General features: G+C 44.2%; 1 protein-coding gene across 1 annotated transcript in view; it reads right to left on the bottom strand.

Annotated features, from left to right (window-relative positions):
* The window catches only part of LOC140185888 (prominin-1-A-like), a 95,868-nt gene that overhangs the window by 72,346 nt on the left and 9,507 nt on the right, over positions 1–14,015 (bottom strand). Inside the window, 1 exon segment of the mRNA XM_072239692.1 lies at positions 431–486. Coding sequence (XP_072095793.1) covers positions 431–486 — 56 coding nt within the window.

The raw sequence follows: 14,015 nt of genomic DNA, 5'->3' as shown, positions 1-14,015 counted from the left end.
AGGGAACTGGAGCTCCTGGAGAGGTCATGTGAACTCCACGCAGACAGCCTGTGGGTGATGTCGGGTAGCAGCTCTCTCTGTGAGCCATCAGTTCACTGTGCACTGGGTTAGTTTGGTCCTGGCTCAATTAGACTGTTACATCAACTTAACAGTGCAATTGTTGAGGTGATTTGGTAGTGGTGAGTGTAATACTTTCAGTGCCAGTGACCAGAGACCTGGTTTCAATTCTGCCACTCTGTAAGGGAGTTTGTACATTCTTCCCATTGCTGAGTAGGTCTCCTCCCACATTCCAAAGCCATACGGGATTTGAGTTAGTGATAGCTCTCGTTATGCAAGTCCTTGAGTCGGGAGACTTGGAGAACCATCGAATCACATTCTCTGATAAATTGAACCATTGAAAAACCTAATGAGATGACATCTTCACTCTTACCTTCATGTAGCTGTTCTGGATTTCTTCAGTGTTCTCCATGAGTAATTTGATGATATCTACAAAAGCAAAGACAGTATGCTTTAATATATCAGCTTTCACCTCGCACACACGTTCAGGAACAGCTGCTTCCCTTCGAACATTGTGTTCTTGAACCAACTAGCAAGATACAAATTCCTGCAGTTCAACAACAAAGCACAAATCACTGTAGTTTCACAACACGATGATGATCTGGATCAATCTGCAATAAAACAGGAGCAGGAGTTGGTATTCCGTCCCATCGAGCCTGCTCCACCACTCAATAAGATTATGACTGATCTGTCCATGGTCTCCGCTCCTTCTACCTGCCTTTTCGCCAATGTAGATGATACTACATTGACTGGCCTCATCTCAAATAATAATGAGGCAGCCTACAGAGAGGAAGACATGGTGGTGTCAAGAAAACAACCTCTCCTTCAATGTCACAAAAACAAAGGGACTGGTTGTGGCCTACAGGAGGAATAGAGATGGGCTAAGCCCTATCGACATCAATGGATCTGGGGTTGAGAGGGTAAACAGCTTCAAGTTCCTCGGCATCCACATCACCAAGGACCTCACATGGTCTGTACATACCAGCTGTGTGGTGAAAAAGGCACAACAGCGCCTCCTTCACCTCAGACGGTTGAAGAAGTTTGGCATGAATCCCTACATCCTAAGGACTTTCTACAGGGGCACAATTGAGAGCATTCTGACTGGCTGCATCACTGCCTGCTATGGGAACTGTACTGCCCTCAATCACAGGACTCTGCAGAGAGTGGTGCAGACAGCCCAGCGCATCTGTAGATGTGAACTTCCCACTATTCAGAACATTTACAGAGACAGGTGCATAAAAAGGGCCCAAAGTATCATTGGGGACCCGAGTCACCCCAATGACAAACTATTCTCGTTGCTACCATCCGGGAAACGGTACCACGGCATAAAAGCCAGGACCAACAGGTTCAGGGACAGCTTCTTCCACCAGGCCATCAGACTGATTAATTCACACTGATACAATTGTATTTCTATGCTATATTAACTGTCCTGTTGTACATATTGTTTATTACAAATTACTATAAATTATACATTCAGATGGAGATGTAACACAAAGATTTTTACTCCTCATGTATGTGAAGGATGTAAGAAATAAGATCAATTCAATAGCCCTCAATTCCACTGTTAGGCGAAAATATATCTCACTGTGTCTTAAATACATTAGAATCAGAATCAGGTTTGATATCACCAGCACCAGTCACGAAATGACACATCAGCAGTACAATTCAATACATGATAAAAAGAACTGTCTATATATTAAAATAGTTATTTAAATAAGTACTACATTAAAATTAGTGAGGTAGTGTTCATGGGTTCAATGTCCATTCAGAAATCGGATGGCAGAGGGGAAAAAGCTGTTCCTGAATCGCTGAGTGTGTGTCTTTAGGCTCCTATACCTCTTCCCTGATGGTGGCAGTGAGGTGAGGGCATCTCCTGATTGATATGGGTCCTTAATGATGGATGCTGCCTTTTTAAGGCATCACTCCTTGAAGGTGACCTGGATGTTGGGGAGGCTAATGTCCCTGATGGAGCTGACCGAGTTCACAACTATCTGGAGCTTCATTCAGTCCTGCACAGTAGCCCCAATAATATATTTAATGAAGTAGCTTCTGCTGCTTCCCTGGACAGAGAATTCTACTACTTTCAGATTCTCCCTATCTCCTTCCTAAATCTATCCCCTCAATTCTATGATCTCTAGTTCTAGGAAGTGGATCATTTTTCCTGTCTCTGTCTTCTCTATCCCTTTTATTATTTTATGTTTCTGAGATCCTTCTGAATTTCAGCGAATATTGTCCCAATCACTCCACATAGGGTAATGCCCTCAACTCGGGAATCAACTTGTGGATCCCTTCTGCAATGGCTCCGAAGCCAATACATCAATCCTCAAGTAAGGACTCATGCAGTACTCAAGGTGAAGCCTTGCAAAACAGCATGCCGCAGTTTTCCTCCATTAAAATATGATCTGATCTTCCATTTTTCCTTCCAAAGTGGCCGACCTCACATTTACCAACGTTGTACTCCATCTGCCAGACCCTTGCCCGTTCACTTTACCCATCTAAACATCTCTGCAGACACTGCATAATTAGCTTTTGTTCCAATTGAGAATTTTCTTGCAAAGATTGTGTAAAACTTGTGTTTGCTTTCTTCTGAATGCTGATTATGTGATGCTATTTTATTTACAGGTGTTAGGGCATACTCTAGAATTAAGGAATATAGCAAATATTAATTTCAATAGCAACTAGTCTTCAGATCTGAATGTGGATTGTAGATTGAGTTTAATATGCATCTCAGAACAATGATGTTCTTGAACCTACAGAATGGGGTCAATTGCAAACCGAGACACACTCATTGACCTAAAATTTCTGCATATACATGAATGCAGCTCAGAGACAATGGTGATTAGCATTCATTTTGGGTGTCTGAAGATCTAGGTGTTTGAAAATGATATACAGTTCAAAGGAAGCATTGCGGATACATTGTAACTATAGAATTGTCCTGTGTTACCTTTGATATTTAGCATTGAAAAATGTCATATAATATTGGATTAGTCTCCACTATGATGCCGGCTTGTTTTGCTGAACAAAGACTTTATCTCCTCCAGCTTCAGTGTCTCTCAGTCACTACAGGTATCTCGTTTATTTATTTAGAGACACAGTGTGAAATCAGCCCTTTCAGCTCGCCAAGCTGCACCACCCAGCAACCCAAGCCGAATCATAGGACAACTTACAATGACACACCTACTAATCAGCAGGTCTTTAGAGTGTGGGAGGAAACCTGAGCACATGGAGGAAACCCACGTGCACACGGGAAGGAAAGTGCAAACTTTCTTACAGGGGAATTGAACTCCGAACTCTATCACTCGGTGAGCTATAAGAGTGTCACGCTAACCATGGTGCCCTAACGCATACATTCGAACGCATATGAAGGTGCACTCGACTTTAGCAAGAGATTGCGATAGCTCTGTCAGCAAAAGTCATAACTGTTCAAAATACTAAACCAGATGGATTTGTGAGTACAGAGGTGGATGCAAAGGAGCTTCAAGGGGATAAAACATGGCACAGTAGAGCACAGGAACAGGCCCTTTGGCCCATCATGTTTGTACTGAAGTGCTTTGGACAAGATGAGTGATAACATGGAAGATGGAACACAGGGACTATGCTGTTGTCTATTTTGGTGATTCTAGAAGGAAACTGATGATTTTCTGATGAGCTACTGGAATGACAGGTCTTATACAGTGTTTGCACACATGGTACAAGATTTACAAATTTTATGCAAATCAAATACTATGCAATTAAAATTAAAATATATATTATACAAATTTTATGAACCCACAGACACACACTCAGCATTTTGGAACAGAATTTTTTCTTCCGCCATTAGGTTTCCTAATGGTCAATGAATAAGACCATAAGACAAAGGAGTGGAAGTCAGCCATTCGGCCCATCGAGTCTGCTCCGCCATTTTATCACAAGCTGATCCATTCTCCCATTTAGTCCCACTCCCCCGCCTTCTCACCATAACCTTTGATGCCCTGGCTACTCAGGTACCTATAAATCTCTGCCTTACATACACCCAATGACTTGGCCTCCACTGCTGCTCGTGGCAACAAATTCCATAGATTCGCCACCCCCTGGCTAAAAAAATTTGTTTGCATTTTTGTTCTGAATGGGCGCCCTTCAATCCTTAAGTCATGCCCTCTCGTACTAGACTCCTCCATCATGGGAAGCAACTTTGTCACATCCACTCTGTCCATACCTTTCAACATTCGAAATGTTTCTATGAGGTCTCCCCTCATTCTTCTAAACTCCAAGGAATACAGTCCAAGAATGGACAAACGTTCCTCATATGTTACCCCTCTCATTCCCGGAATCATTCTAGTGAATCTTCTCTGTACCCTTTCCAACGTCAGCACCTCCTTTCTTAAATAAGGAGACCAAAACTGCCCACAGTACTCCAAGTGAGGCCCCACCATCGCCTTATAGAGCCTCAACATCACATCCCTGTTCCTTTACTCTATTTCTCTAGAAATGAATGCCAACATTGCATTCGCCTTCTTCACCACCCATTCAACCTGGAGATTAAACTTAAGGGTATCCTGTACGAGGACTCCCAAGTCCCGTTGCATCTCAGAACTTTGAATTCTTTCCCCATTTAAATAATAGTCCGCCCGTTTATTCTTTCTGCCAAAGTGCATAACCATACACTTTCCAACAGTGTATTTCATTTGCCACTTCTTTGCCCAATCTTCGAATCTATCCAAGTCTCTCTGCAGACTCTCTGTTTCCTCAGCACTACCAGCCCCTCCACCTATCTTCGTATCGTCAGCAAACTTAGCCACAAAGCCATCTATTCCATAATCCAAATCATTGATGTACAATGTAAAAAGAAGCGGCCCCAACACTGATCCCTGTGGAACGACATTCTCCTATCATTTTGGATCTCCCCCTCCCCCTCCCACTTTCAAATCTCTTACTAGCCCTTCCTTCAGTTAGTCCTGACGAAGGGTCTCGGCCTGAAACGGCGACTGTACCTCTTCCTAGAGATGCTGCCTGGCCTGCTGCGTTCACCAGCAACTTTGATGTGTGTTGCTTGAGTTTCCAGCATCTGCAGAATTCCTGTTGTTTAAGGTCTATAATTTCCTTTTTGCTTCCTTGCCCCCTTCTTAAATAGCGGAGTGACATTTGCAATCTTCCAGTCCTCCAGAACCATGCCAGAATCTATCGACTTTTGAAAGATCATCGCTAATGCCTCCGCAATCTCCACAGCTACTTCCTTCAGAACACGAGGGTGCATTCCATCTGGTCCAGGAGATTTATCTACCTTTAGACTATTCAGCTTCCTGAGGACTTTCTGTGTCGTGACCGCGCACACTTCTCTTCCCTGCCACCCTTGAGTGTCCGGTATACTGCTGATATCTTCCTCAGTGAAGACTGATGCAAAATACTCATTCAGTTCCTCCACCATCTCCTTATCTCCCATTACAATTTCTCCAGCATCATTTTCTATTGGTCCTATATCTACTCTCACCTGTCTTTTACTCTTTCATATACTCGAAAAAGCTTTTAGTATCCTCTTTGATGTTATCTGCTAGCTTCCTTTCATAGTTAATCTTTTCCCTCTTAATGACCTTCTTAGTTTCCTTTTGTAAGCTTTTAAAAACTTCCCAATCCTCTGTCTTCCCACTAATTTTTGCTTCCTTGTATGCCCTCTCTTTTGCTTTAACTTTGGCTTTGACTTCTCTTGTCAACCACGGTTGCATCCTTTTTCCATTCGAAAATTTCTTCTTTTTTGGAATATACCTGTCTTGCACCTTCCTCACTTCTCACATAAACTCCAGCCACTGCTGCTCTGCCGTCTTTCCCGTCAGTGTCCCTTTCCAGTCAACTTTGGCCAGTTCCTCTCTCATGCCATTGTAATTTCCTTTACTCCACTGAAATACTGACACATCAGATTTCGGCTTTTCTTTCTCCAATTTCACAGTGAACTCAATCATGTTATGATCACTGTCTCCTAAGGGTTCCTTCACCTCAATCTCTCTCATCACCTCCGGTTCATTACACAATACCCAATCCAGTACAGCCGATCCCCTAGTGGGCTCAACAACAAGCTGTTCTAAAAAGCCACCTCGCAGACATTCTACAAGTTCTCTCTCTCTTGAGATCCATTGCCGACCTGATTTTCCCAATCCACTCGCATGTTAAAATCCCCCACAATTATCCTAAACACTGCCCTTCTGACAAGCCTTTTCTATTTCCTGTTGTAATTTGTAGTCCACATCACTGCAGCTGTTTGGAGGCCTATAAATAACTGCCATCAGGGTCCTTTTACCCCTGCTATTCCTTAGCTCAACCCGTAAAGAATACATGAGCACTACTTCATTATTCTTCCTCTCTTCTTACATTACATACTTAATGTTCTAATACATATTTTTTATTGTAATTTATAGTACATTTCGTGTATTGTTCTGCACTGCTGCTAAAAAAAACAAGAAGTTTCATTATATATCAGGCCACAAGATACAGGAGTAGAATCAGGCCATTTGGCCCATCGAGTCTGCTCCAGAGTCCGGCCCTGTGGCTCAGAAGGGTAGGGAAAGGAAGACGATTGCAGCAGTGATAGGGGACTCTATAGTTAGGGGGTCAGACAGGCGATTCTGTAGACGTAGGAAAGAAACACGGATGGTAGTTTGCCTCCCAGGTGCGAAGGACCGGGATGTTTCAGATTGTGTCCATGATATCTTGAAGTAGGAAGGAGAACAGCCAGAGGTCGTAGAACATATTGGTACCAACGACGTAGGTAGGAAAAGGGAGGGGGTCCTGAAAACAGACAACAGGGAGTTAGAAAGGAAGTTGAGAAGCAGGACCTCAAAGGTAGTAATAGAGGTGATGGGTAGTAATAGAGGTAAAGGCAGATGATAGAGAAGGGACGTGCTCAGACTAATGGTTTGAGATGTGTCTACTTAATGCAAGGAGTATTACGAATAAAGCGGATGAGCTTAGAGCATGGATCAGTACTTGGAGCTATGATGTTGTGACCATTACAGAGACTTGGATGGTGCAGGGGCAGGATTGGCTTCTTCAAGTGCCAGGCTATAGATGTTTCAGAAAGGACAGGGAGGGAGGCAAAAGAGGTGGGGGCATGGCACTGTTACTCAGAGATGGAGTCATGGCTGCAGAAAAGGAGGAAGTCATGGAGGGGTTGTCTACGGAGTCTCTGTGGGTGGTAGTTTGAAACAGAAAGGGGTCAATAACTCTACTTGGTGTTTTTCTAGACCTCCCAATAGTAACAGGGATATTGAGGAGCAGATAGGGAGACAGATTCTGGAAAGGAGTAATAATAACAGGGTTGTTGTGGTGGGAGATTTCAATTTCCCAAATATTGATTGGCATCTCCCTAGAGTGGGGAGTTTAGATGGGGTGGAGTTTGTTAGGTGTGTTCAGGAAGGTTTCTTGACACAATATGTAAGTAAGCCTACAAGAGGATAGGCTGTACTTGATAGACAATAGACAATAGGTGCAGGAGTAGGCCATTCAGCCCTTCAAGTCAGACCACCATTCACTGTGATCATGGCTGATCATCCATAATTAGTACCCTTTTCTTGATCTGGTATTGGGAAATGAATCTGGTCAGGTGTCAGGTCTCTCAGTGGGAGAGCATTTTGGAGATAGAGATCACAATTCTATCTCCTTCATCATAGCATTGGAGAAGGATAGGAACAGACAAGTTAGGGAAACATTTAATTGGAGTGAGGGGAAATATGAGGCTATCAGGCAGGAACTTGGAAGCATAAATTGGAAACAGATGTTCTCAGGGAAACGTACGGAAGAAACATGGCAAATGTTCAGGGGATATTTCTGTGGGGTACTGCGTAGATACATTCCAATGAGACAGGGAAAGGATGGTAGGGTATAGGAACAGTGGTGTACAAAGGCTGTTGTAAATCTAGTCAAGAAGAATAGAAGAGCTTATGTAAGGTTCAAAAAACTAGGTAATGATAGAGATCTAGAAGATTATAAGGTTAGCTGGAAGGAGCTTAAGAATGAAATTAGGAGAGCCAGAAGGGGCCATGAGAAGGCCTTGGCGGACAGGATTAAAGAAACCCACAAGGCATTCTACAGGTATGTGAAGAGCAAAAGAATAAGACAGGAGAGAATAGGACCAAACAAGTGTGACTGTGGAAAAGTGTGTATGGAACCGGAGGAGATGGCAGAGGTACTTAATGAATACTTCGTTTCAGTATTCACTACGGAAAAGGATCTTGGCAATTGTAAGGATGACTTGCAGCAGACTGAAAAGCTTGAGCATGTAGATATTAAGAAAGAGGATGCGCTGGAGCTTTTGGAAAGCATCAAGTTGGATAAGTCACCGGGACCGGATGGGATGTACCCCAGTCTACTGTGGGAGGTGAGGGAGGAGATTGTTGAGCCTCTGGTGATGATCTTTGCATCATCAATGAGGACGGGAGAGGTTCTGGAGGATTAGAGGGTTGCGGATGTTGTTCCCTTATTTAAGAAAGGGAATAGGGCTAGCCTTGGAAATTACAGACCAGTGAGTCTTACTTCAGTGGTTGGTAAGTTGATGGAGAAGATCTTGAGAGGCAAAGTTTATGAACATTTGGAGAGGCATAATATGATTAGGAATAGTCAGCATGGCTTTGTCAAAGGCAGGTCATGCCTTACCAGCCTGATTGAATTTTTTGAGGATGTGACTAAACACATTGATGAGAGTAGAGCAGTAGATGTAGAGTATATGGATTTTAGCAAGGCATTTGATAAAGTACCCCATGCAAGGCTTATTGAGAAAGTAAGGAGGCATGGGATCCAGGGGGACATTGCTTTGTGGATCCAGAACTGGCTTGCCCACAGAAGGCAAAGAGTGGTTGTAGATGGGTCATATGCTGCATGGAGGCTGGTGACCAGTGGTGTGCCTCAGGGATCTGTTCTGCTACTCCTACTCATTGTGATTTTTATAAATGACCTGGATGAGGAAGTGGAGGGATGGATTAGTAAATTTGCTGATGACACAAAGGTTGGGGGTGTTGTGGATAGTGTGGAGGGCTGTCAGAGGTTACAGCGGGACATCGATAGGATGCAAAACTGGGCTGAGAAGTAGCAGATAGAGTTCAACTTGGATAAGTGTGAGGTGGTTCAGTTTGGTAGGTCAAATATGATGGTAAAATATAGAATTACTGGTAAGACTCTTGACAGTGTGGAGGATCAGAGGGACCTTGGGGTCCGAGTCCATAGGACATTCAAATCTGCTACGCAGGTTGACTGTGTGGTTAAGAAGTCATACGGTGCATTGGCCTTCATCAGTCATGGGATTGAGTTTAAGAGCCGAGAGATAACGTTGCAGCTATATAGGACCCTGGTCAGACCCCGCTTGGAGTACTGTGCTCAGTTCTGGTCGCCTCACTACAGGAAGGACGTGGAAACCATAGAAAGAGTGCAGAGGAGATTTACAAGGATGTTGCCTGGATTGGGGAGCATGTCTTATGAGAATAGGTTGTGTGAATTTGGCCTTTTCTCCTTTGAGCAACAGAGGATGAGAGGTGACCTGATAGAGGTGTACAAGATAATGAGAGGCATTGATTGTGTGGATAGTCAGAGGCTTTTTCCCAGGGCTGAAATAGCTAACACAAGGGGGCATAGTTTTAAGGTGCTTGGAAATAGGTACTGAGGGGATGTCGGGGGTAAGTTTTTCACACAGAGAGTGGTGGGTGCATGGAATGCACTGCCAGCGGTGGTGATGGAAGCAGATACGATAGGGTCTTTTAAGAACCTCTTAGATATGTACATGGAGCTGAGAAAAATAGAGGGCTATGTGCTAGGAAAACTCTAGGCAGTTTCAAGAATAGGTACAGAGGAGATGTCAGGGGTAAGTTTTTTATGCAGAGAGTGGTGAGAGTGTGGAATGGGCTGCCGGCGGCAGTGGTGGAGGCAGATACGATAGGGTCTGTTAAGAGACTCCTGGATGGATACATGGAGCTCAGAAAAATATACGGCTATGGGTAAGCCTAGGTAGCTCTAAGGTAAGGACATGTTTGGCACAGCTTTGTGGGCCGAAGGGCCTGTATTGTGCGGTAGGTTTTCTATGTTTCTATTTCATTACGGCTGATCGATTTTCCCTCTCAGCCCCAATCTTCTGCCTTCTCCCCATCTCCTTTCATGCCCTGACCAATCAAGAATTTACCAATCTCTGCCTAAAATATTCATAAAGGCAGCCTCCACAGCTGCCTGAGGCAACAAATTCCACAGATTCACTACTCTCTAGCTAAAGAAATTCCTCCTCATCTCCATTCTAAAAGGATGCCCCCTCTATTCTGAGGCAGTGTCCTCTGGTCTTAGATTCTCCCACCATAGGAAACGTCCTCTCTTCATTCACTATCACCATTTGATTGGTTTCAGTCATGTCACTTCTCACTCTTCTGGATTCCAGTGAATACAGATCCAGAGCCATCAGACACTCTTCATATGACGAGCCATTCAATCCAGGAATAATTTTTGTGAACCTCCTTTGAACAGTCTCCAGTTTCAGCACATCCTCTCTAAGATAAGGGGTCCAAACCTGCTCACAATACTGCAAGTGAGGCCTCACCATGCTTTGTAAAATTTCAACATTACAGCCTTGCTTTTATATTCTAGTCTTCTTGGAATAAATACAAACATTTCAGTTGCCTTCCTCACTGCAGACTCAACTTGCAAATTAAGCTTTAGGGAATCCTGCACGAGAACTCCAAAGTCCCTTTGCAGCTCAGTTTTTTAAATATTTTCTCTCCATTTAGAAATAGTCTCCCCTTTCAGTTCTTCTACCAAAATGCATGACCATACGCCTGTATTCCATCGGTGGACACGACATGAACCGATTCTCTTTTGTCTATCCTGCTAGTTACTTCTTCAAAGAGTTCCTACAGATTTGTGAGGCAAAAATTTCCCTTGAGGAAATCATGCTGACTGCAGCCTATTTTACTGTGTGCCTCCAAGAACCCTGAGACCTCATCCTTAATAAACAGAACAACACCACACCCTCTGCCTTCCTTTCAATACAATGTGTATCCCTGGACATCATGCTCCCTGCTATAACCTTTCAGCCATGATTCCGTGATGCCTGCAACATCATACCTGCTAATCTGCAACTGTGCTGCAAGTTCATCTACCTTATTCCGTACACTGTACATATCCAGATACAGCACCTTCAGTCCTGTATTCACCCTTCTTGATTTTGTTGCACCACGCTCAACGTTTTGATTCCTAACTTTGTCTGAGATCTTACCAACATCTGCCTCCTCGACATTTCCACTAACTGTTCCGGCACTCTGGTTCCCATCCCCCTGCAACTCTAGTTTAAACCCCACCTTGCAGCATTAATAAAGCTTCCCGCTAGGATATATAGTCCCCCTACAGTTCAGGTGCAAGTTGTCCCTTCTGCACAGGTCCCACCTTCCCTGGTGTCAGGGGTAATACAGTAATAAACCCATTCTGATTTATGTATAATGTAGAATTTCTTAGCAGTGTGGAGGAACAGAGGGATTTTGTGGTCCAAGCCCATTGTTCCCCCAAAGTTGCCGTGCAAGTTGATCTGGCGGTTAAGACATGTGGTGCGTTGCCCTTTATTAGTCTGGGGATCGACTTCAACAGCCAAGTTATAGCTCTATAAATCTCTGGTTAGACCACACTTGGAATATTTGTTCAGTTCTTTTCGCCTCATTATAGGAAGGATGTGGAAACTCTAGAGACTTCCAGAAGAAGTTTACCAGGATACTGTCTGGATAAGAGCACGTGTCTTATAGGTTGAACGAGCCAAGGCGTTTTTGTTTGGAGCGAAGGAGGATGAGAAGAGAGTCGAGGTGATAAGAGGCACAGGTAGAGCGGACAGCTAGCACCTTTTTCCTGGGGCAGAGGGACATACTTTTAAGGTGATTGGAGGAAAGTACAAGGGGGGGGTGTCAGAAGTAGGTTTTTTTTAAAAAAGCACAGAGGGTGGTACATACATGCCAGAGGTAGTGGTGGAGGCAGATACATTTATGACTCTTAAAAGAAAAATGGAGGGCTATGTGTGAAGGATGAGTTAGATTGATCTTGGAGTAGATTAAAAAGGTCAGTGGACGAAAGGACTGGCACTGTGCTGTAGTATTCTATGTTCTACAATATTCTTAAGGTCATAGAGTCAAAGAAAAGTACAGCACAGAAACAGGCCCTTCAGCCCTTCTAGTTGTGTTGAATCATTTAAGCTTCCTAGTCCCATCCACCTGTGCCAGGACCATAGCTCTCCGTGTCCTTACCATCATGCACCTATCCAAACTTCCCTTAAACATTGAAATCAAGCTCACATGACCACTTGTGCTGGCACCTCATTCTTCACTCAAAGGGTTGAGAGAGTGCAGAAGTTCCCCCTCATGCTCCCCTTAAACCTTTCACCTTTCACCCTTAACCCATGACCTCTGGTTGTAGTCGCACCCAACTTCAGTGGAAAAAGTCTGCTTGCATTTACCCTATCTATACCCCTCAATTTTGTCTACCTCTATCAAATCTCCTCTCAATCTTCTACGTTCCAAGGAATAAGTCCTAACCTATCACAATATTTCCTTATAACTCAAGTCCTCCAGACCCAGCAACAGCCTTGTAAATTTTCTCTGTACTCTTTCAATCTTATTTACATCTTCCCTGCAGGTAGCCGTCCAAAACTGTACACAATCCTCCAAAGTAGGACTCACCAGTGTCTGTTCTGGGTGAAAATAGATGAAGATGAATAAAGCAGGTTGAGTCAATCTGAACATTAGTTCAATGCAAGTTGACTAATCGTCAGTACAAAACCAGGCTGGTGACTGAGAGATAATGGGCACAGAACAGGAAAAGCTGCGGGGGTACCATCAGCGGGAACTGCCCAGCCCATCACGGGCACAGCCCTCCCCATCACTACAGGAGGCACTGTCTCATCAAGCCAACATCTATCCTCAAGGATCCCCACCATCCAGGCTCCGCTCCGCTCTCACCACCGCCATCAGGCAGGACGTACAGAGTAAACATGAAAAGTTCTGAAGATGCTGGAAATCCAGAGCTCCACACACAAAATGCTGGAGGAACTCAGCAGCTCAGGCAGCATCTATGGAAAAGAGTAAACAGTCAATTCTTCAGGTCAAGACCTTTCTTCAGGACTGAAATGGAAGCATGAAGGTGCCAGAATAAAGGCATGGAGCCTGAAGTGCCACACCACCAGGTTCAGGAACAGCAGCTTTCCTACAACCAACAGGTTCTTGAACTGACCTGTACAACACTAACCCTACCTCAGTTACTAACACCAAGGAGCAACTCTTGTCCTGCCGTGGACCTTTGTTACACTAACTGCATGGTTTGTACAGACTTTCCTTCTTCACTCTCTGCTATAGATCATGATCTGTGTGGTGCTGCCGCAGATTTTCAATTCTACCTGTACCTCACCGTACTTTGCACGTGACAATAAACTCAACCAGACTTGCATCCCAACTTAAGGGAAGGCAAATGCAATGTTTGCACTCAGTTCAGCTGGACTGAAATACAAAAGCAAGAATGTAACGCTGAGGCTCTATAAAGCTTTGGTCAGACAGGACTTGGTGTTGTGAGCAGTTTTGGGCCCCTTATCTAAGGAAGGATGTGCTGGCACTGGAGAGAGTGCAGAGGAGATTCACGAGAATGATCCCAGGAATGAAAGGGTTAACATATGAGGAGCTGGACCTGTACTTGCTGGAGTTTAGAAGAATGGGTCTGGTGGGGGGGGGGGGGGTGCAGGATCTCACTGAAACCTATCGAGTACTGAAAGGTCCGGATATTGGACACTGAGAGGAAGCTTCCTATTGCGAAGAAGTCTAGGATTGGAGGACACAGACTCAGGGTGCAAGGATGTTCTTACAGAACAGAAGTGAGGAGGAACTTCGTTAGCCAGAGGGCAGTGAACCTTTGAAACTCATTGCTACAGATGGCTGTGGAGGCCAAGTTATTTCAAGTGGTTGACAGGTTCTTGGACAAGGAAGAGGGAAGATGCC

This window comes from Mobula birostris, chromosome 21 (genome assembly GCF_030028105.1).
Source record: "Mobula birostris isolate sMobBir1 chromosome 21, sMobBir1.hap1, whole genome shotgun sequence".
Lineage (NCBI taxonomy): Eukaryota > Metazoa > Chordata > Chondrichthyes > Myliobatiformes > Myliobatidae > Mobula > Mobula birostris.
Note: the sequence above shows the minus strand (reverse complement) of the source record. Positions and strands in the feature narration are given on the sequence as shown.